Source organism: Larus michahellis, chromosome 1 (assembly GCF_964199755.1).
Source record: "Larus michahellis chromosome 1, bLarMic1.1, whole genome shotgun sequence".
Taxonomy (NCBI): domain Eukaryota; kingdom Metazoa; phylum Chordata; class Aves; order Charadriiformes; family Laridae; genus Larus; species Larus michahellis.
The window spans coordinates 6,963,708-6,984,403 of NC_133896.1; the positions used below are offsets into that span (position 1 = coordinate 6,963,708).

A 20,696-nucleotide genomic window follows, 5' to 3' on the forward strand; every position below is an offset into this window, starting at 1 on the left:
GTACACGGGAGCTGGATGTTTAATTTACTATAAAATCACCCTCAAGCTGAAAACCTGCAAATCATGTTACTTAAATGGCATATTTATAGGTTTACTAGCAAAACTGAAGAAGGCCGGTGGGGAGTTTGTCGTCTGCTACTCTTGGAAAATTAAAACAAAGCCTTCCCGTTTGCATCTCATTTCTTTTGAATCTGCATGTGAATGTCTTTGGTTTGAGTCTTTGTCCTTGCACCGAAGCAGGACCCCAGGGACCTCCTTTGGGATGGCATGGCAGGCGTTTGTCCAACTCAGCCAGCAGCTATTTTTAGGAGAGAGTTGGGATCTAGTCACCTTTAGGGTAGACCTGCACAGTATTTCAAGCCTAAAATCAACCCAAATTTAAACCAACTGGTACTACCTGACACAGAATTTCCAAAGCCAGGCTGGATGGAGCTTTGAGCAACCTGGTCTAGTGGGAGGTGGCCACGTCCATGGCAGGGGGGTTGGAACTAGATGATATTTAAGGTCCCTTCCAACACGAACCATTCTGTGATTCTCTGAAGTTAAGAGGTTCATAACACAGAGCAGAAGGCAATGCTTGGACCCATGCTTGGCATTGATGCTTCCCCCAGCCTGACTTTGTTTTGAGGTATGGAGAAGTCCATACTTGGCAGCTCAGCTTGGTCCCTTGCCTCATACCCTTTCCTGCACCCTGGCCATAGTGTGTGGCTGTTGTCAAAGGGACAGGCTGGCCAGGGACCTTCCTCAAAGAGATTAATCAAGGCAATATAGGAATTTTAAGCAGCCAAGTTACGGGCATCCTTTCCCCAGCAAAGGTGAGTACCCAGACTCTCCTCGGGGCTGTGATCAAGGCAATTTAGTTTCACCATCCCTAAAATAATTATTAGCAGCATTAAGGCCAGTTATATGTTATGAATCAGACATCAAGTTTCACCGTAGGACATAAATAAATAAATAAATATCCCAACTTGCAGGTCTTAATTGCAATCCCCCATATTCAGCTCCTCATCCGTACACAACTGGCTCATCCCATGCATTCATCATTGGTTAACCCTTTCTGGAGGGTTAACCTGCGTGTGGAACCTCAATTTAAAGTGGCAGTGAAAATGTTGAGTCTTGAGTAATCTCTGCTGAGGAAAACTTCTCCTGGGTGTTAAACTCATGGCAAATGTCTTGTAAGCTTGTAGAGTGAGAAGCAGCAATTGTAGGGGCTGGTCTCTGTTTCGGATTCTGAAAAATGCATGGTCTTGGTGCTTGCTTGTATAAAAGCTACAAACACTTTTTAAAGTCGGTGATTCTAAGGAAAAAAATACTTCAAACACCTCTCGTGATCAATAAACATGAACCTCTTCTTTTTATTGTTGAAATTATTAAATGCACTTCAAGTGTTGAAGTATAACACAAATAAAATCGTATGAAAATAGACGCAGTTTCTTCTTCCTCAGCTGCAATTTATTCCATTTGACAAACTCGTACTAATACAGGAGAGAGAGTTGGGGAGCAAGGGAAGATTCATTATTTCTTTTTGTAAGCCCAGAAATGAAAATACTTCGTTACAAAAATAATTTGCACAATAATAGAAATAAGTGAGTGCACTGCAGAACTCTCTGGAGTAAAGCTTTCCTTCTCTCTTTGCTTCCCCGCAAACTCTGACAGTCTGCTCATTAACAGTGAATTGGATTTACATGCCATTTCAAGAGAAGAAAGCACTGGTGTATATACTGTATAATAACCACTTAGATTTTTGGTTTAATATAGATGGGAGGATGCGTTAACGTTTTAAAGTCTTTCCAGGGTGAATTAGGTTTGATGACCTATTTCATTTTTGACAAGAGTCCACAGCTTTAGTCCTGTAAATTTGAGTTTGATTAACAGGGCTGTGTGCGTCCTGCTGCAGCAGTCCAGCTTTTGCTGGGTTTGGTGACAGTGCAGGCAGGAAACATTCTACCAATAATTCAGGTAAAGAGCACCTTTTTCCATGTCTTTTTTTTTTTTTTTTGCAAACTCAGCATCATTACGGATCAAAGGGTTTGACTCCGGGAGAGCATTATGCAGCCCCCTTGTTAAAGTGATGCCCTAGAATATGCCTCTTGTCCTCTTGGAGGGGAGAGGGCTGTGTCAGTCTGAAAAAAAAGCAGGAAAATTTAATGCCTTCTTTTTCCAGAGCAGTTGTTACACATCTGCCTTTCGAGTGCCATGCATTAAGTTGGCTGGAATTGAAAGCTCAGATAGGAGACGCTCTCTCAAAACATTTCTCAGGAATATTTTTCATTAGCTCATATCATTATGCGCACAATCCCTTCTTCACCCTCACCCCGTCATGATTTCTTTCATACATGAAGGAGGTGAGGGAATTTATCTGAATTAAAATCTATGCAAAAATATCTTTAAAAGTTTCTCTAACAGAGGATGCTTTTCTCTTAGAAGCCGTGATGGGGAGGCATATGCAGAATGACTAAGGCAGCCAATTAATACGTTATACAAACAGCACGCACCACTAGAAAAAGGAGTGAGAGAAGGAAAAATGAGAGATTTGGGGTGGGGGAAGAAGGGGGGAAGGGAGGTTGTAAGTATAAAGTGTTTGCCTTAGGACTTGTCTTCAGTTACAGAGCCAGACTCACATGACTGGAGCCTGGTTTGATGTGGTAATGAAGCATTGATCACAGGAAAAAGATGAAATGGCCTTTGCTCATTCATTATTTTTATCTTCTAGCTGTGGAAGACAGAAAATTGTTCATAGGAATGGTTTCGAAGAAGTGTAATGAGAATGATATCAGGGTGATGTTTTCTCCGTTCGGCCAGATAGAAGAATGCCGAATCCTTCGGGGACCGGATGGGCTGAGCAGAGGTGAGTGTGCAGTCTGTAAAGTCTCCTTCCTTAAGTGCTAATTGGGAGCTATATGTCACAGCCAGGGTAGGCATAGCCGCTGTCTGCAGCTAGAGGTTACGCTGTAATACGTCCCACGTGATGAAGGTATCCACGTGAACTTTTCACAGTGACTGAAATTATCACCTTTTATTTCCAGTGTCAGAAAGGTCTCGGTGCCAACATATTAACTTGTGTTATCGCCCTGTTTGTCAGCTGGAAAGGTTCCTTTGCACCCTGAGAAAACACCCTCAGTTTTCTGCTCTCACAAAATCAAAGATCCTTCCCCGACCCCTTTCTGCTTTGTAGCATAAGGCCAAAAAAAAAAAAAAAAAAAATTAAAAGGACTGTAAATGACTGCTTGAAGGCATACAGGGTCATGGGAACTGGCCCACGTTGTAGCACTATCTCCTCCATTCCTGTGTTTTCTGTAACTATATGCAAAACATAGGTCTGCTGTAACTCAGAAACAAAGAGGTTAGCTTGAACCCGAGAGCTTTGCCTGGACAAAAGTTTGTAAAAAAGAGCTTTTAGATCTCGTGCCTCTATCACAACCCAAAAAACAGGGCAGAGGTGTTTAGCAGCACCACCAAGAGCGGTCAAGCGGCTGACCTGAACTTTGGAAACAAAGTGCAGCACAGACTTCAATAGCTGGTGATCCCTTCTGAGCGCAAAAGTGCCTTTTGGGGAAAGGCCCTCTGAAAACATATTGAAAAGGAAAGTAAATGTATATTGATGACCCAGGCTGCGTATTAACTCCATGGTTTATGGACCTGAAATTATTCTCAGAGCATGAACCTTCTCAAAAAGGTTGAGTCAGGTGTGTGCTGAGTGGAAAAGAAAATAGTGATAGTCCTATCTATCAATGGGGAAGGATGCTGTGGTACTAACCATGGCCGTTTAACGACACGGGGAGTAAAGTAGTTTTAAGTGCGGAGCTGTGAAAACATCACTTCTGTTTCTATAGAAAAAAAAAATACATAGAAAGCACAGTTTATGCATTTTATTACATTTTCAAAAGGCACAGAAAAAATAATAGTATCCATTTTGCATGTAGATATAGGTATAGATATTGTCCTTTATTTTTGCATCTACTTGTTTTCACTAGGCTACAGGATTCACAGTATTTTCTGCAACAATTTGTGCATGGGGTTTTTTGTTTTGTGTGCAGCCCAGCTTCTTTAAAATGCCTACAGATTTCAGCAGGGGAAGTTGCAGGTATTCCTGTATTTCATGGTGCTGCTTGAAAGCACTTACTGTACTACTCCTGAATAATAAGGACTCGTTGAAAAGACACTTTGACGTTACATAGGAAGCCGCAAGAGAATTACACACAGTTATGCATGTTTAGTCCATGATCCCAAAACTTTTGGGGCTTGGATGCAGCAGTCCCTTCAGGCAAGGGGAGCCTCAGGATCCAGGGTTTTGCCTTGGGGAAGACTAGGGGAAAGGTCTAAGGTTGGTTCCTGTAGCTCAGTAATGAATGTTAACTGGTGGAGTTGAGCACTGTCATTATCTGTCTAGACCCAGAGTTGAAGCAAAACAAATATTTCTGACTTTCACTGATTTCACTTTGTAAGCAGCACCCGGAAGGGGTGATGGAAGACGTAAATGGGAAAGAAGCTAAGCAACTGATGAAATAACAAGATCTGGGCATCGGATGTTTTGAGCCCGCAAAAGATATACATGACTCCTCAGCATCACCCAACAAAGAAATGGATCTTTCCTTGGATCCATAGAAATCCCACAGCGTACTTGCTTTTATTTAACAAACATTGGGCATAGTACGAGTATAGAAAAGCTAATTATGAAATCCCACAGGATAGGTAAGGGTGGTGGGGTAGTTTTGTTCTGCCGTGAACAGCAATCTCACAATAATCAGAAGCTGAGATTTTCAAGCCACGTCACCAACATATCAGGCAGGGCAGTGTCGTCTGCTGGACAGCAGAACCGTAGATACAATGTGCTGCTCTCTCCTGCTGGAGGCTGAAGATCTCAGTCCAGGTAGGTCACACACCAGTAGTCGTAGCGGAGCTGTATCCTCTCTGCCACTCGGGTTTATTTCGGTCACAATCACGACTGATATTCTATCATGCCCTCATGCATCATGCCTTGTTAAACTTGAATTGCCTTCTACACACCCATGTTCACACTTGAAAATGAGCTCAGCTGTGCCAGCCAGTTTTTCGGGCAGATGTTTATCAGCTTCACAAAACCACCACTCCATGAGAGAAGGCAAAGCGTTGGGGAAAGTGGTTGGTATTGCAGCCAAAATGAAAAGTGCTAAGGGAGATTTGCAGTGGAGGGAGCTTGGCTGAAAAAGCACAGGGTGAAAAGCCGCTTCACTAAAGCAAGAGGGAGGATTTTGCCACAAACAGTATTTGTTTTCCCAGCACCCGTCCGGATGCGCTTCCCTCCCAGCCACGGAGGGGTGAATGAAGAATAGTCACTGTCTTAGGAAAACACTGTCCTCACCGTGCCAGAGCCTTCAGGAACTCACAGTGCTCACAGCAGTGAGGTGGAAATATGGTCCAACAAACTCTCTTTGGCATATTTTTCAGTTGCATAACCAATGCACATCGTGGTATCTCAGAATAAAAGAGCCTGAAAAGTGTATTCATTGGTATTTAGGCCATGTCTACACAACAAAAGCAACCTTACCGCTAGTAGGGTAACAGTCTGCTGTCAGCCCATAGTGCAAGATGTAGGGTGGTAGCATGCCTCATGGCTCCAGCAGCACGGAGAAATCCCATCCTGTGGCATCAAGGGAAAATGTAACACTTCGTGATGAGTGTGATGTGAGTGCTAAGATAAAGGGAGAGAGGCAGAGAGATTGAACTGGTTGTTTCTGTTGTAGTTTCTAGCCAAGAGTTGACAGAACTTTTAATAAAGTCACACCCATAGCCGTCACTACTGATAATGGACCGTCAGCATTTCTACTCCAAATTCCTATTGTCAGCTGTTTGAAACTCGTCTGTAAAACGAGGCTAAAATAATGATACAGAGCTCCAGTGGTGGAGCAGTATATTTTAAAGAAACTGAGATTTATTTTTTTTTTCCTTGAGACGTTTTTTTTCCCCCACTCTTGTTCGCTCCTGCATCTAAGAAATAATTGTTGTTTATATCTGTAACTTTTTATATTCCGGCCAGCTACAAGAAAATAGGCAGCAACCAAAAAGCATTGCCTTCCGAAGGCTCTGGGATAGTCCCTGTGAAATTAGCTGGCTGGCAGAGAGTAATTCCTAGCTGTGAAAAGTATTAAAAAATAAAAATACCGTGTTGGCTGTAGAGATAAAGAAACTAGGGACTCAACAGACATGGAGTCTGGCCTTCGCTTTAGCAGGGTTCATGGGACTATCTAAAGAAGCTTGCCACTGCCTGTACTATATTCATTATTCAAAGAGAAGGATTCAGCCTGCAGGGTTGTTTAATCCAGCACTTTTTCTGAAGAGCTAAGTATGCTTTACAAAAATTCATGATTGTGATATCATGTGCTAAGCTTCATTATCATGAAAAAGCAGAAGTGAACTGCCTCAGATGATTAAGATTTTAAATCACTTATTGTAAACGGCTTAAGGAAACTTTCAGACCTCCTGACTCCTAGCACTGTGTAATGTCTACATGACCACAGATGCCAACACAGACAGCCATGCAAGGGTAGCTGGAGTGCGCAGAAATTGCCAGAAATACCCCAGTTTGATTTGTAGCTGTGCCACTGACGTGCTGTATTGACAGTAGATGAGTTGCTCTCAAATCATCTCTCCGTTATCCCATTCCTTAAAATAAGGATAGCAATGCTCCTCTGCCTTTGTAAAATGCTTTTTTTAGATCAGTGGATCAATATCTCTGTATCACTCTAGGAATTATTACCGTCCGTAATGATGATAAAAAAAAAATCCTCTTATCCTTATCACGGGAGCGCCACACAGCAAATTATGCTGCTGTATTGCTAAGTGCAGATTTATATAACAGATACCAGAAAGAAGTCAACTGGGTTAATAGCATGCACTGAAAAAACCTGCTAATAACATGTACAGACAGTTGGATATACCTTGAAAATTGTGGAAAAGCTCCAAACGCATATTCCTACATCTTCTAGGCTCCTAATTGTATGATTTTTTTAACAACACATCGCCAGGCACATGGGACAAGTGAAAGTTTCTGCAGACATTGATTACAGGGATTTTTTTTTTTCTTGCTTCGCTTTAAGAGCAGGGTAGAAATGGCATGGAGAGATATACCGTGGTCAGGCAATTTAATTTCATGAAAATCCATTCATAACTTTCAGATTCGGGGGGTTTCTAGGTGATTTAGTAAAAGAAAATTAGTTTTTGCATCATAATTAATTAGAGTGAAGTGTAGGCGAGGAGATTTTATGCCTGTTTGGTTTTCCTTATGGAGATTTACTGCCCCTTCATGAGCTAAAGTAACGTGAAGTGCCAGCCACGGGACCAGCCCGGATTAGGGGCCACGGGAAACAAGCATGGTGGAAGTGCTGTATTGTCAGTTGCTCTTCAGAAGCACCTCCATGCCTTATTTCTGGGGCTGTTATACGGTAACATTTTAATTTTTTCCAATCACTGTGGCACATTTAATTTTCTTTTTTTTCCCCGGTGAAACTCTTTCAAAGCCAGGAAGGAACGAACACGTCCAAGGGACTAGTGTCTCTGCCGGCCTTTACCCAGTAACTCTACATCTCAGATTTCCATTACTGCGTCTGCGCGGCAGTCCCTCCCCAGGGGGAAATCTGAAATGAAATAATTTATGGGTGGGTTTTTTTTATACCAACAAGAGGGTCATCAAGGCACTGTTAGAGAATGTGGTCTTTGTTAGCTGTATGATTCTGGCTTGGTGTAAATTCCAGTTACTGAAGTCTGTACTTTGCAGGGTGGTTAATTGACTGCCCAATTAGAAACCCTTTGAGGGAACCATGAACTTCAGGAAATTTAAAATCTGGAATCTGTCCTCTGGTCGATAGTCAAGAGAAGTCAGTAAAGACAAAGGGATGAGGCATTTTTACAGGACGTGCCTGTTGTTACCTTTATGTGCCTGATATCCGTAAACTAAGGAGCTTCACTGTGACTTTTTCCAAACGCTTTACTTTGGGCTGAGTTGTTGCACTTGGTCTCAGACCAGTCGTTGTGTGTCTTAAGCAATACCTAATGACAAGATGTCTGTACAATAAACAATTCAATGTCTTAATTTGTAGCTGAAATGTATTTTAACCACTAAGATTTTTGTGTGATGTCTCCATTAGAAGGCTGTTTCCCAGGCTAGTCCTTCTTCCTTCAGACTGTGCTATATTAGCACAGTGTAGAAACGGGAAAGTCTACTTTGCAATCTCAGCTAGAAATATTTTAACACAACTAGAGCTTATTTTTATCACGCTTCAATTTCCATAGCTTTTCATTTGAGCCTTATCTTTTCTTTAAATAGAAGCTTTCATCTCAGAGGATCCCAAATACTTCTTGCAGGAGGATTCTGGCAGCTTTTCACTATTGTTTCTTCACAGAAAGTGAAGACAAACCTTGTTTACGGTGAAGTAGGAAGCTGTAGTGCAACCACGACACCACCAGCTGTGCAGCCACCATACGTAGTCCTGCGATTGCTCGTATGACTTTGAAAATCGTTTGAGCCTTCTTCTGTGTCAGAGTAGTCACTATATATTTTTTCAAAAAATTGATTACATCTGCCGTTCTTTCATCTCCAGAACTTTAAAGCCATGGTTTTTAAATTCCATTTCTAACTCTAGGCCTGATTCAAAAACGTCTAGGGGTTTTGCATCTCCCTTTGCCTTCATTGAGGGTGCAGGGGCTTTAAAACCTCTGGTAGACCACAGTAGTTTTATGTGGAAGGTTTTTTGTGTAGGTAAGAAATCAGACCGCTTACCTTGAGGCCTCCATACTTAAAAACGTTCTACTTCACTTGCAGCTCACAAGTATTGATGTGATGTTAGACTGTGCGTGAACTGCTGACTGAACATTTCAAAACAGTCCGTGAAAGCCTGAGATGAGAAGAAGCGAGTGAAGTGGGAGCTGAAACGGGCCAGTGCTGAGCATTTTTAAATATTTCAAATAATTCAATTGCTTGAGCAGCAAGCTCTAGGTTTGGGACGGCACGGGTTGAGGAGGAAGCTTTTCTAATTTTGCAGCCTCTTCAAAATTCTTTTTCATTTTAGGTTGGGAGGGGGGTAAGGACCAACACCATGAGTTTAGATGTTCTGTCAGCCGAGATGGCAAATGTGAGAACGTGCTCCCAAATCTCCTCTGTGGCAGGGCTGGCTGCTTCCCTCCGATTCTGCCTGCAGGAGGAAATTACTTTGAGAAGCCTTTCCCCAGTCAATCATTTCATCTGGTGGAGGGGGTTAGAAGGCAGCCTTGGAGAAGCAACTAAAACTCTTAGACCTCCTTTCTCCCTCCCCTTTTGTTCCTGTTTGTGATCCCTGACATTTTGAAACCAGAGGTGATAAATAATTGCAAGGTGACTTGCAGGATGGCCGTATTTACAAAAGGATTTCTCTTCTTTTGAGCTTAGGTGGCTGGTGGTACAAAACAAAATAATTTCAAGGCATTAGCTATAGAAATATCCCCCTCTCCACATTTTCCCTCTCCCAGAGAGCGTCATAGCTCCAGTAAAAAGGGAGTAGTTGAAGTCTCAGGACTCAGTATGGTAGAACTGAAGTAGTTTGCTTGTAGCTGTTGGTCCAGAAGACCTCGGCCCACGGCACAACAATCAATGTAGTGTTTCACAGGATGAGGTAAGAGGCCACGGAAAACTTCCTTGTTTCCTTGCACCACGAGGCACGAAATCTGATTAGTCTTGTCCTCTCATAATTGTGATTTACAATCCTACAGCTGGCGGTGTGTTCCCAAAAGACCACCTGTATCCATGAGATACAGAGAGTGAGAATATGCTGGAAAGGGTGTGCCCAACCCCTCAGAAACTGCTGCGGCAAGAGTACAGGATGGTTCAGGCAGAGCTCATCTGGCTTAAACAAGTGAAATCCAGTGTCCTTAGACAGCAACTTCTGATAAAATTCTAGATGCCCAATGAAGCCATCCTCCTAAAGTACATATGTGCCCCACATAGGGAAATAATGGTACTGCCGTTGACTGTGGCAGAGAATACAAGCATCTCAGAAGAACAGCTTTTTTGAATAACTAAATTATATGTGCCAGTGCAGTGATTGAGTCGAGTGGGCAGAATCCTGTGATATCGACTTAGCTCCCCTCCAAGTCTGGTCACAAGGGAGAGAATCCCACAGTTCACACCTAATAAAATGCATAGGATCCCATGTTTCACACATAATAAAATATCTGTGCACGCATAATGAATATACAAATTTTGTGCGTGAGTGTCCAGATTTGGTAGCTGAAAAAATAACCCTTGAACGTGAATACGTGTAGCAATGTCTGGAAAGATGGTTAAATTAGCTAACATATAATTGGGGCGCTTGATGGTAGCAACTGAAGGTCTAAGTTTTCAAAATAATTTAGAAATAAGGTTGTCTACTGATTTTTTGCCGCGGTTATTGAGGCAAATTGGGTATTTACTGTGCAAATGGCCACTGTCCATTGGTGGGGAAATGGCCTGCCGACTGGAGATAACAAGGGGACCTAACCTTGTAGCCTCTGGCTGGCAAACCGTAACTAAAATGCAGTCCCATCTTCTCTGCGGAATGCTGTTTCCAAATGCTCATATTCAAGCTGCATAACCTCATTCGTCAGGCATTCCCCTTGCCCAGAGAACAAGTTTCTTTTAAATTAGTAGCTCCCTATATGGCACTTTACAGAGATCTGCTACGAAGGTCTTTTCACAGGACAAAGGCAAAGGGGGTCCACGCAAATGGATTTGGGCTGAGGAATGAGGAGGGAGGTTTTGCGGCAGCGTTGGGCGCTGAAAGTCGCCAGCAGCTGAGCTTTGTGGTTAAAAAGAGAAAAAGCTTGAGGGAGGGAAGAGAGAGTCTGCTTTATCTTGAGAGGAGTGCAGCTTTATTTCTCTGCTGATTCACATTTCTTTTGAGACCTGCTAATTGCAACATCTCTCAGTAAGTTACTTACAGCAGTACTGCTGGGCAGAAATTGTGATAAATGCATAAACTGTGTCTTATTGATTTTTGTTGACATTTTACATGCTTTTTATGCATTCTAAACCTCCATTCAGTAATTGTCACTATGGTACACACTCCTGGATAATGAGAGCGAAAGAAGTGAATGAAGCAGTTTCTTGACCATTATAAACAATATTATTCCAGGCTCTGTATGGGGTTTCTCGCCTGCCCTCCAGTATATCTCTATTTGTGCTCATCCCCCATTGAATTTGCAAGACAATAAATGAAAACCCTTGGTGTTATTTCCTCTGTTAATGATAATAACAGAAATGTTTTTAAGAGAGATTACTTTGAGACTGATGGTGAATTTGGGCCTCTCTAATTTTAGTGCACAGCAGCAATATGGAATCTAGCGGAGGTACTGTAGTCTATTTACCCTTCTATTGCACATTTTGTCTAGATTGCTGTACAGAAAGCTGTTTTGTTGCATCGTTTTCTCCGACAGAAATTTGTTGCCGACTAAGGGTAGTATAGCAACATGTAGCGTGGCTAAACGGCAGTAAGACGTCATCAGCGGTTATGTTACCTGGGAAATAGGTAGAGTCACAACACAGCCATGAAGTTCGCGTAAAAGAATTCCGACTTCTGATTTTATCATGCTCACTTATCAGTCAGAAGTACATAAGCCAGCTGAGGTTCTCTTCTATCAAGGGCCTTTACGTTAAAGAGAAAAAAAAATACCGCATGATGCAAAAATGCATTGACTTTATTTTCATGACTAGATGTAGTGCTTTTGGGTAATGATCAGGCATTGCTTTCTCTTACTGTTGTTTGATTAAAATGTGAATACAGTCTTGACTTGATAATCTTACCAGGTACACACAGAGCGAAAAATAAAAGGTATTTTATGCCTTAAATTGATTTGCATAAACCAAACAATCTGTTGCTTGTTGGATTGCAAAATGGTTTATTTTGCCCATTGGCCACAGGGGCAACAATATTGTATTTTTGATGCCAGAATGTAGCGTTCATGCATTAGCTCTAAAACGACAATATGCTTTAGCCTCTCAGTGCTTAGATTTGCTTCATTTGGAAATCTTTTAAGTAGTAATAATAATAATGTTTTGAGGAAATTGAGTGGAACACTAAATTATTCTCTGAAACCTAAGTTCAAACTGTGCAAGGCTAAGGGAGCTGAAAATCAATGCACTTTTAAAGTCATTAGAGATCACAAGTGAAATAAGTCTGTGTTGCTTTAGCTAAGCTTTTAGTGTGCCATGGTATTATTACAAAATCAGCCTGAATCTGCATTAATTTCACAGTCTTTTTCTTTAAGATGCCCAAGGGTGCATGAAGAATAAAAAGTAAATCTCGGAAGGCAATGTTTTTATTAGTTAAAAGGGCAGTGAGTCCTGTACTAAAAAAGTTGACCTGTACCATGCCCAGCGTAGGTATGACTGACAATGGTAAAAGGGCGGAAAAATAGCCCAGGCGTTAGCCTCCTGGCTTTTCATTATGATTTAAAAGTCTGAGGAGGGAGAAAAGAGATTTTTTTAGTTATTCACGCACATAGCTTCAGAATTGTTCAAGTTGGTGGTAGCTTTCGTAGATCAAAGAATTGTACTTGTACCTAGGACTCGGAGAAACAAAAATCATAAAGATTTTTATTTTAAATATGTTATTTTCTTAAATGTTCGGATTCCACCTACATTACTGAATTTTGTCTGAGTCTTTTCACACTTAGTCACAGGCTACACAGTGGAGTTTTTCTCATCCTTATTTGTATGGTTGTTCTTGGCGCATCACGGAAATACGTGACATTATGGACACCTTTATTAAATTCCCAGTTCAGCTGCCAGTGATGCCAGCTATCCACAATTTACCTGCACAAAAGCCATAGCAAGCAATTGTTAATGCATGGCCTGAATAGACTAAACTATGCAATCCAAACTCTACATAAAAGCCTTACTTATGTCAAACCCTGTGGCTAAAGAACAAAAAAAAAAGAAGAAAAAAAAAGAAAAACAAAGCAAACAAAAAAAAAATTAAAGGATAAAACCCTTTCTCCTCACCCATCCCCACCTAGTTTTTTTTCTTTCATCTATGGTCAGATTAGCAAGTCAGCACTGTCGATAAATAAACTAGAGAAGTTGTTTATTTTTATGTACTACTGAGAACAGTGTCGTCTTGTGGCCGTTCTCGTAGACTGTGTTGGTTTAACAAGCGTCCAACCCTTTTGTCTTGTTGTTTTTTGTCTTTCCTGCTCCCTGTCCCCTTGTTCCCACAGGCTGTGCGTTTGTCACATTTTCTACAAGGGCAATGGCACAGAATGCAATCAAAGCCATGCACCAGTCTCAGACCATGGAGGTACAGTACTGTATCATTTGCCCTTTCTTTGTTTTCTTTGTGCAAATGATTGCGAATGGTAAAGCCATGCTCTCCTGGACCAGATCAGACACATGACAATCACAGATTTAAACTTTTTACCGAGTCACTCCTCCTCTCTTTGCGAAGCTTATTTTTCTTAATGACCTGAAAGCGCACGATAACGCTGCCGCGTGGTATCGAAACACGGCTCTCAATCCTGTTTTCAGTGGCATTCGGCAGAAAATAAAAATGCTGTGAATACCGCTCCTCAGTCATACTCAGAGTATATGTGATGAGTAAATTACCTTTAATATCAACATACACGCCTCCAAAGAAAAAATCTTAGTTTCCTTTAAATAGATTTTTAAGTATTGTGGTTTGCGCTGCTCTGAGAAAAAGCTCAAGAGACTTAACCTGGCCACGCTGAGTTACTAGTGCATGTGTTTTCCTGCAAATAGAATCTCTTTTTAAGTTAATATAATTTCTCCTTCTTCATGTAGCCAATAAAAATGCTAATGATGACAGAGCATATCGAAGTGTGGCATTTCCTGCAGAGCACCATCATGGCTGGCCCCTCGCAAGCAACGCTCTTTATTTCCTCCCAAACTGCCTCTACGGCCTTGAGTTTTATCCTGATGAGCAACACCAAACTTTAAACCTGTTCACTTAACGTGACTGTAGCTGCAGGCTAACGATCCGTTCATTGGAGTGGTTATCGAATGCCACGGCTTGTCTGGCAATCTCAAAACTTTTTTCAGTCTGTGATTTTTGTCATGGTCTTTCAGAACTTTGCACAAAAAACCGCACAAGTATGAAGTCTTTACTTACTCTGGATCTTCTAGCTTATCATTGGAGAGTGCATGTTATACTGTATTATGTATACTGTATCTTCGTGTAGTGATGATTTTTCTCAGAGGTGGCATTGATGTTATGTGCACTTGTTTCTTTTTTTTTTATTTATTTTTTCACCAGGACCTTTCATTTTTTTTAATTTATTCTTTTTTTTTTCTCAGTGATTTTTCTTTGCAATGCTCTAGTCTCCCAAAGCATGCTGGGTGCTAAACAATCATTATTGCGTCATGTCGTTGAGCTGCTTTGTGTAACGAGCCAAGGGGGGAGACCAGGGGTGGGAGGGTGGAGAGAGGAGAAGGAGGAGAAGATAAAAATCAAGGCAGTGCATGAAAATGTCACTAACTGTTTCCTGTATACTACAAGTAATGATATCGGCATTGCAAAGCTATTGTCTTTCCAAACATCACGTTTGAATTTGGTTGAGCTTCTTTTATAATCGATGTGTTTTCTTTTCAGTGCAATGCATTTTTAGACCCTGAGTATACAGTTTTAGATGAGAATCTGCCAATGAGATAATTGAAACGATCTTTACTAGGAAGCTGATGTTATACAATCTATGCAGTCTAATAGTATATTGCGAAAAAAATGCCGCTTTGAGTCTCTGAAATAATACTCCTAGTAATTTGTCTGCCATGCACTGCTCCATTAATTCAGATCTATATGTTTTGCTGGGTTTGATTCCGAGTTAAAAAGGAAATGTTTATTGGTAATACTGTGCTTTACCTATATTTTCCATGTGTTTTAATGTATTTTTCTGTCCAGCTAAATGAATTTTACACAGGTCTACTTCAGAAGATGGTAAAATTAAAGGGATAATGTCTCCCAAAGTCTCCCATTCTTCTGTTGTATGCAGTACTCCAAAAGAGGCTGCCTTTTGATGTGATACTCCTCTTGACATTAGTTCTATAGAATAGTTGCTCTTGGATCAACATGCTTCTCAACACCTTTAGAGATGCCATCAATGAGATCCCCAAATTGGCAAGGCGATTCCAGATATTTTGCACTTTGAACATCTGGGTCTTTGTGTCAGTTGAGCTTAGGCCGAGAGTCCCTTCCAGGAGAGACGCAGTACACCCTCCAGCTCTGTGGGCAAGGGACTCAACAGGGTCTCTGTGTCCTGTCTTGCCAACACAAAGAAAAATATGAAGGCAGCACCAGCTGTTGGGAAGAAAATGGCTCTAAATGGGGTGGAGATACCATGCCATTCAATGAGGAAGGGAGATTCACCTTATGTGTGTGCTGGGAGCTTCCTCTCAAGACAGAAAATGGAAGAGCATAAACCAGAAGTCATTCTTTAAGCTAAAAAATTTTGCTCGCTTTTGCCCATGCTCTTCTAGTAAAAAGTTAACTTGTGTTAGCTGGTGTTAAATCTCAACGCTCAGCCTGAAAAAGTGGTCCTTGGACACTTCTGTTTCATTTTTTTTTTGCGAGTAAAAGTGGACTGGGAGGACAATATGTAGTACACAATTATATTTCAACCCAATTACTTCAGTATTCTTTTTTTGATTTCATTATTTTCAGTTCTTTGGCACGCATCAGTGACCAAGATGAATTTTCAAAATGGGCTAAGAAAGATCAATGGGGGTGTTAATGTCCAGATGAACACATCTCCTAGAATAATAAATTCTCTTACTACTCTTTCCACCTGACTTTCTGACCTGGTTAAATCAACTCGTTTTAAAAACGTAATTGCTGCTCTAAGTTTTTGCTTTTCTGTCTCATTTCTGTGGAGTTTTCTTGTTTGTTTGTTTAAGGCATTCAAATGCAGCACCAGTAGACGACAATAATTTGTTATCATGGAGTAAATTTGATGCAACAATAACAACCCTTTTCTCATATAGAGCCACTTGCTACATATAATTTCAGTCTTCAGAATGTTTGCTCTCTTGAAAATGATGAAGTGATGAAATATAGAGCAGACAGTGAAAAAATGAATTATAGATTCATAAATTGCAGAGATATTGTTTTTATATGATCTACTGACATTTAAGCATTCATAAATCTGATGTCAGCTGTAGTGCTGAGTGCTGAGCTGCTGGACTGATAACTGAAATAGCCATATAATATTTCTTCCTTTGAAATTCATTTCTATTTCTTTGGAAATAGACTTGATTCTCCCGTACATCTAGGTAGAAGGCAGTAAGCTCTGGTTGTTCTTAACCCAGTGCTACCAAACCTCATATTAAATAAAAACAGCTTGCTTTTTTTTATTAGCGAAATCAGAAAAATTTCTCTCGCACCCTCCACTCCTCGGCAAATTTTTCTTTCTTTTTTTTTTTTTAAGAGTCTTGTTTTTAATATTAGTATAAAAATCATGGAGAGAAGTAATTGTGTAACAAGCTGACTCCTTCGTAATCTTTATTTGATTGCTGGAGTGGTATGTATCTCCTTGCTTCCTCACCAAAACATTGAAAGACATTTTCACAATGAAATGCACAGGAAAGGAGTTGGAGGTGGAATAATCAATCACAAGTGACGATTTTCTAAGATAATTCGAAAGGAACAGTATTGATGGGAGACCTTCATACAAGAGATTTCATTATTGTGGTTTATTTCATCATTTCGTCTGTTGATTGTGAATATTCTTATCATTTGTCCCAGCGTGAGGTTCTTCAGAGGAAAGGTAGATGGCTGCTTTTTGTAAAGAATAGAGGGCAGGAACTTTTCTGAAGATGTTCACAGTGCTATGAGAGCAGCCATGGGAAGTGTTAGGTTTAGTATAACCCCCCTCCCTGTACCACACTTGGCTAAAGTGCTGCTGTGGTTTTTGGACTCGAGTCACCTTTCACTCCTACCATTGTGTTCAGATTGAAGTTAGACGAGAATTTTTAAACAAAGCCTGGTGGGTGGAGGGAAGTTATTCATTGAACCCTATGAAGCTGGAAAACAGTATGAAATGGATTGACAGATTCTATGACTCACAAAATGCTTGAATTAATTTGAAGAACTGAATCATTGCAGTATATCGTTTGCTCCCTTGATTTGGAAAAATGAAGGCTTGAAAGGTTAAAATATGAAAAAATATTTTTATATCTTAGCGGAGGAAAAACAATAGAGTGAGAGCAACAGAGACATCTTTCATGTTCACATGTCTCGTTCTCCCAGTGACTTTGCCCAGGAATACCCAACCTGAAGTCCAAGGGAAATATCCGGCTTACCTCAAAAGTCCATCTCATCCATGACCTCCTACTTCTTCACAAGGGTCCCTCAGACATGGGTGAGGAGTGGGCTGCAGAGTCTCAGTTCTCTAGTAGTGAGAACTAGTCTCTAGTTCTCACCTCCTAAGGTGTCTTACAGCCCTCCCATATCATGTAACAAGAGGCTTATAGAAGCATTAGAAGAAATGTTGGCAATCAGGAATGGGCTGCTGTCAGCAGCACGAGTCACTTTGGGTCTGCATCCTGCCCTTTGTTGGCATCTCGAGGATGCTTGATACAAAGCGTGCCTGGGAGCAGACTGCAGGTGGGTGAATGGTCCTAGCAGCATCACCCTTTGTGCTCACTAGGGACTGGGGGGCCTTGATATGCAAAGGACCGGTGACCCGCTGAGGATGGGCGCTTCAGTAAATCAGTTGCTCACAGTCTATTTACGTAGGGTACAGAAGCCAGCTGCACCGAGTGTGACCGCACAGCCAGAGCGTGGTGGCAGGGCGGTGTTGGCTGTGTGGTCCCTGGCAGCAGGGAGGTTGGACACCTCTCCCTTTGGCGATGCCTTGAAAACAGACTGCAGACAAAGCATCACGTCCATCTCATCAGCTGTGAAGCTTAATTAAAGAGGACTGGTACACTTCGCTGTCTCTGGCAGCAATTTTGATAGCTGGAAGGAAAAGAGAGCCTGAGGAAAGGCGCTTTATAAAAAGAACTGGGGAATCAATAATTTCTCCATAGCCTCTTTTCCTACGAAGCTGAAAACCTTTAGTCCTTGTGGTCCTACGTGTGCCAGTCACAAAGAGAGGGTGAGCAATCAGGTCATGCCTTTGCCGGTGGCCCTATGGGACATGGCTGAGCTCAGGACGCGAGGGTGACTCGGTGTGATTTAACGCTTCTGTCTTTCCCGATCTGTCTAACCACAGGGCTGCTCTTCGCCAATCGTGGTGAAGTTTGCCGATACCCAAAAGGACAAGGAGCAGCGGCGTTTGCAGCAGCAGTTGGCACAGCAGATGCAACAGCTCAATACTGCCACGTGGGGAAACCTCACAGGTCTTGGAGGACTCACACCACAGTACCTAGCTGTAAGTTTATTTTGGAACCATGGTAAATCAGCTGTAGTAAACTCCCTGCAATAAGTTGTTAAGTCCTCCAGGTTACGTAGCATGTCTTCTTCTGCATAAAAAAACCTGTCTGTTTATCGCGTGGTCTAGAATGAAATAACAAGGAACAGAATTTGGATAAACATTTCAAGATGTGTCAGTGGTGTCCAAGGCAAGCACTTAAAGTTTACTCATCCTGCAAAATCAAATTTGATTCCATTAGTTTTATTGTTCTTTTGAATGTTAGAATCTGTTTTTTTATAGCTGAAATAAAATTTAAGTCCTTCCTTAGGGGAGGACAGATAGGCAGCCGAACACTATAGGGGCCATATTCTATATGGTGCAGCCTCTAAAATGGAATGTTGTGGTTCGGTCCTCTAATTTTCCACATTTTCATTTGGAAACGGCTTTCACTTTAGTGCGTGGTCCTGTCAACGTTAAACACGCGTGGTTCACGCTACGTTGTACAGAAAGCGAAGAGGGCAGGGGAAAGCCGTTTGTTTCTCATAAATTTAAAGTGGTATTTTCCTCGGTCCGTTGGTAAGATGAGAAACTGACGTTGGCTGCTGCCCCTGTTGGAGAAACCTGCCATCCGCAGCCGTGTGTCTTAGGTCCCGGGTGGCCAGGAGGGACTCCCCGGCAGCACAGCTGAGAGGGAGCCTCTGCCCTTTGTGGCTCTGGAGCGGGGATGTCTGGTTGAGCAGCTTTTGGGCAACTTGGAGGGTTCCTCATGGTTCCGAGCTAGACAAATAGATGCATCCACATATAGATACATATATATATACACTCTCTGTGCCTAAATACATAATTTGTATGCATACAATGCTTTGGTATAGCGATATAATTATAAACAGCGATTTACCTGGCAATTAAAAATATATATATTAGTAGTGAGGTAGGCTAATTAATACTGAGGTAGGCTAAATTGTTATACGCAAATACCAGTCTAATGGGTATCAGTGTGCTTGATTCATAAAGATAATAAAGAAAAAACTGAATTCAAGGGGGCGGGGGAGAACGGACTGTGATTGACAGAGATGAGTTATGGTAACTACTAGACTACAGAGGGTTGTAATTAGTCACGCTATGTTGGTTTAAATAGATTTAACACCTGGTTGTTAAAAAGAATAAATTGATTAATTGTTTTAAAGCAGCAATGTTATTGAGTTTCCCTTGTGTCTCTGTGTTTCTTAATAGAGATTAGACATTAATATGGATTTACAGCATTGACTCTGGGGATGTTCATTCCAACAATAGACAGAAGCAAGAGACTATATAAATGTAAAGGAAAGCATAAATACTCCAAATGTGAAATGATAGCTCATTTTAGTTTTATCTTCATTTGTTACATTAATGTCAGATAGATTGCCGTGTTGTGTTGTTAATTTGCAGCTTCTGCAGCAAGCAACTTCCTCCAGTAACTTGGGTGCCTTCAGCGGCATTCAGCAAATGGCCGGTAAGTTAAAACCCATTCCGTTTTGCTCCAGCTATGTTTCGTATCCTTAAGCTATTGAATTCTGTACCTCTAATAATCACGTTGTCGGGGCCGGGGCCGGGGGGGTGGGGGGGGCATGTTGTGTATTAAATGTGGCAGATGTGCTGGCAGGGGACAGCTCGCGGTTCAACGTCAATAGAAACACTTTCTCCCCTCTTTCAGAAACTGAAATTAAACCCAGTGCTCCCAGGTTGTGCAAACAGTTTGTCTTGCATTAGTCACCTGCCATTTGTCCAAAGTAACCAATTGTAAATTGCGGGAGAGCTCTTAGTCCCCGCAGCCGTATCCTACCCTATGAAAAGTGTCAGTAAAGCAACAGCAGGATTACATTCTAATTTCCAGCGAGATTTCTGCGTCCTGAAAAAATCAAATTAATGGCAGCCCTCAAACATTTTAATAATAGGTGGTGAGTAAAAATGTTCTGACCTTTTTAATGAAACCCAAGATTACAGGCCTACCTTCAGTATGAATTTTCAGGCTCCTTTTATAATCATGGAAAATTAACTGGGTGCCTTTTTGACTTTGGAACCCTAGTTGACAAAATTACACAACAGAAGCTTTTATGTAAAAGTATAATCTTTAGTCTGGGGGGAAAAAAAAAAGAAAGAAAGAAAGAAAAGGGAAAAAAAAAATCAAAGTGTGAGCGGATTTGAAAGCCAGCTAGTTGGAAGGTTTCTTAGTAATGAGCTGTGTGCCAGTAGTAACTGATGTGTAGTGATTAGCAAAAGGTCACTCCCACTGTGTGACCTACCATGCTGATACCCTAACTTAACATGATGCTGGAGAAGGCAGCATGTGCAGTAAATCAGAGCACAGA

At 41.4% G+C, this 20,696-nt stretch overlaps 1 protein-coding gene across 37 annotated transcripts in view; it reads left to right on the forward strand.

The window, feature by feature from the left end:
• The window catches only part of CELF2 (CUGBP Elav-like family member 2), a 559,698-nt gene that overhangs the window by 490,851 nt on the left and 48,151 nt on the right, over positions 1-20,696 (forward strand). For 30 of the 37 annotated variants that reach the window (XM_074573263.1, XM_074573258.1, XM_074573262.1 and 27 more), the window contains 4 exons: positions 2,714-2,848; positions 13,204-13,283; positions 18,208-18,366; positions 19,777-19,840. In XM_074573263.1, coding sequence (XP_074429364.1) covers positions 2,714-2,848; positions 13,204-13,283; positions 18,208-18,366; positions 19,777-19,840 — 438 coding nt within the window. The remainder of the gene's footprint in view (positions 1-2,713; positions 2,849-13,203; positions 13,284-18,207; positions 18,367-19,776; positions 19,841-20,696) is intronic. The other 7 variants (XM_074573267.1, XM_074573271.1, XM_074573268.1 and 4 more) reach the window with 1 other exon arrangement.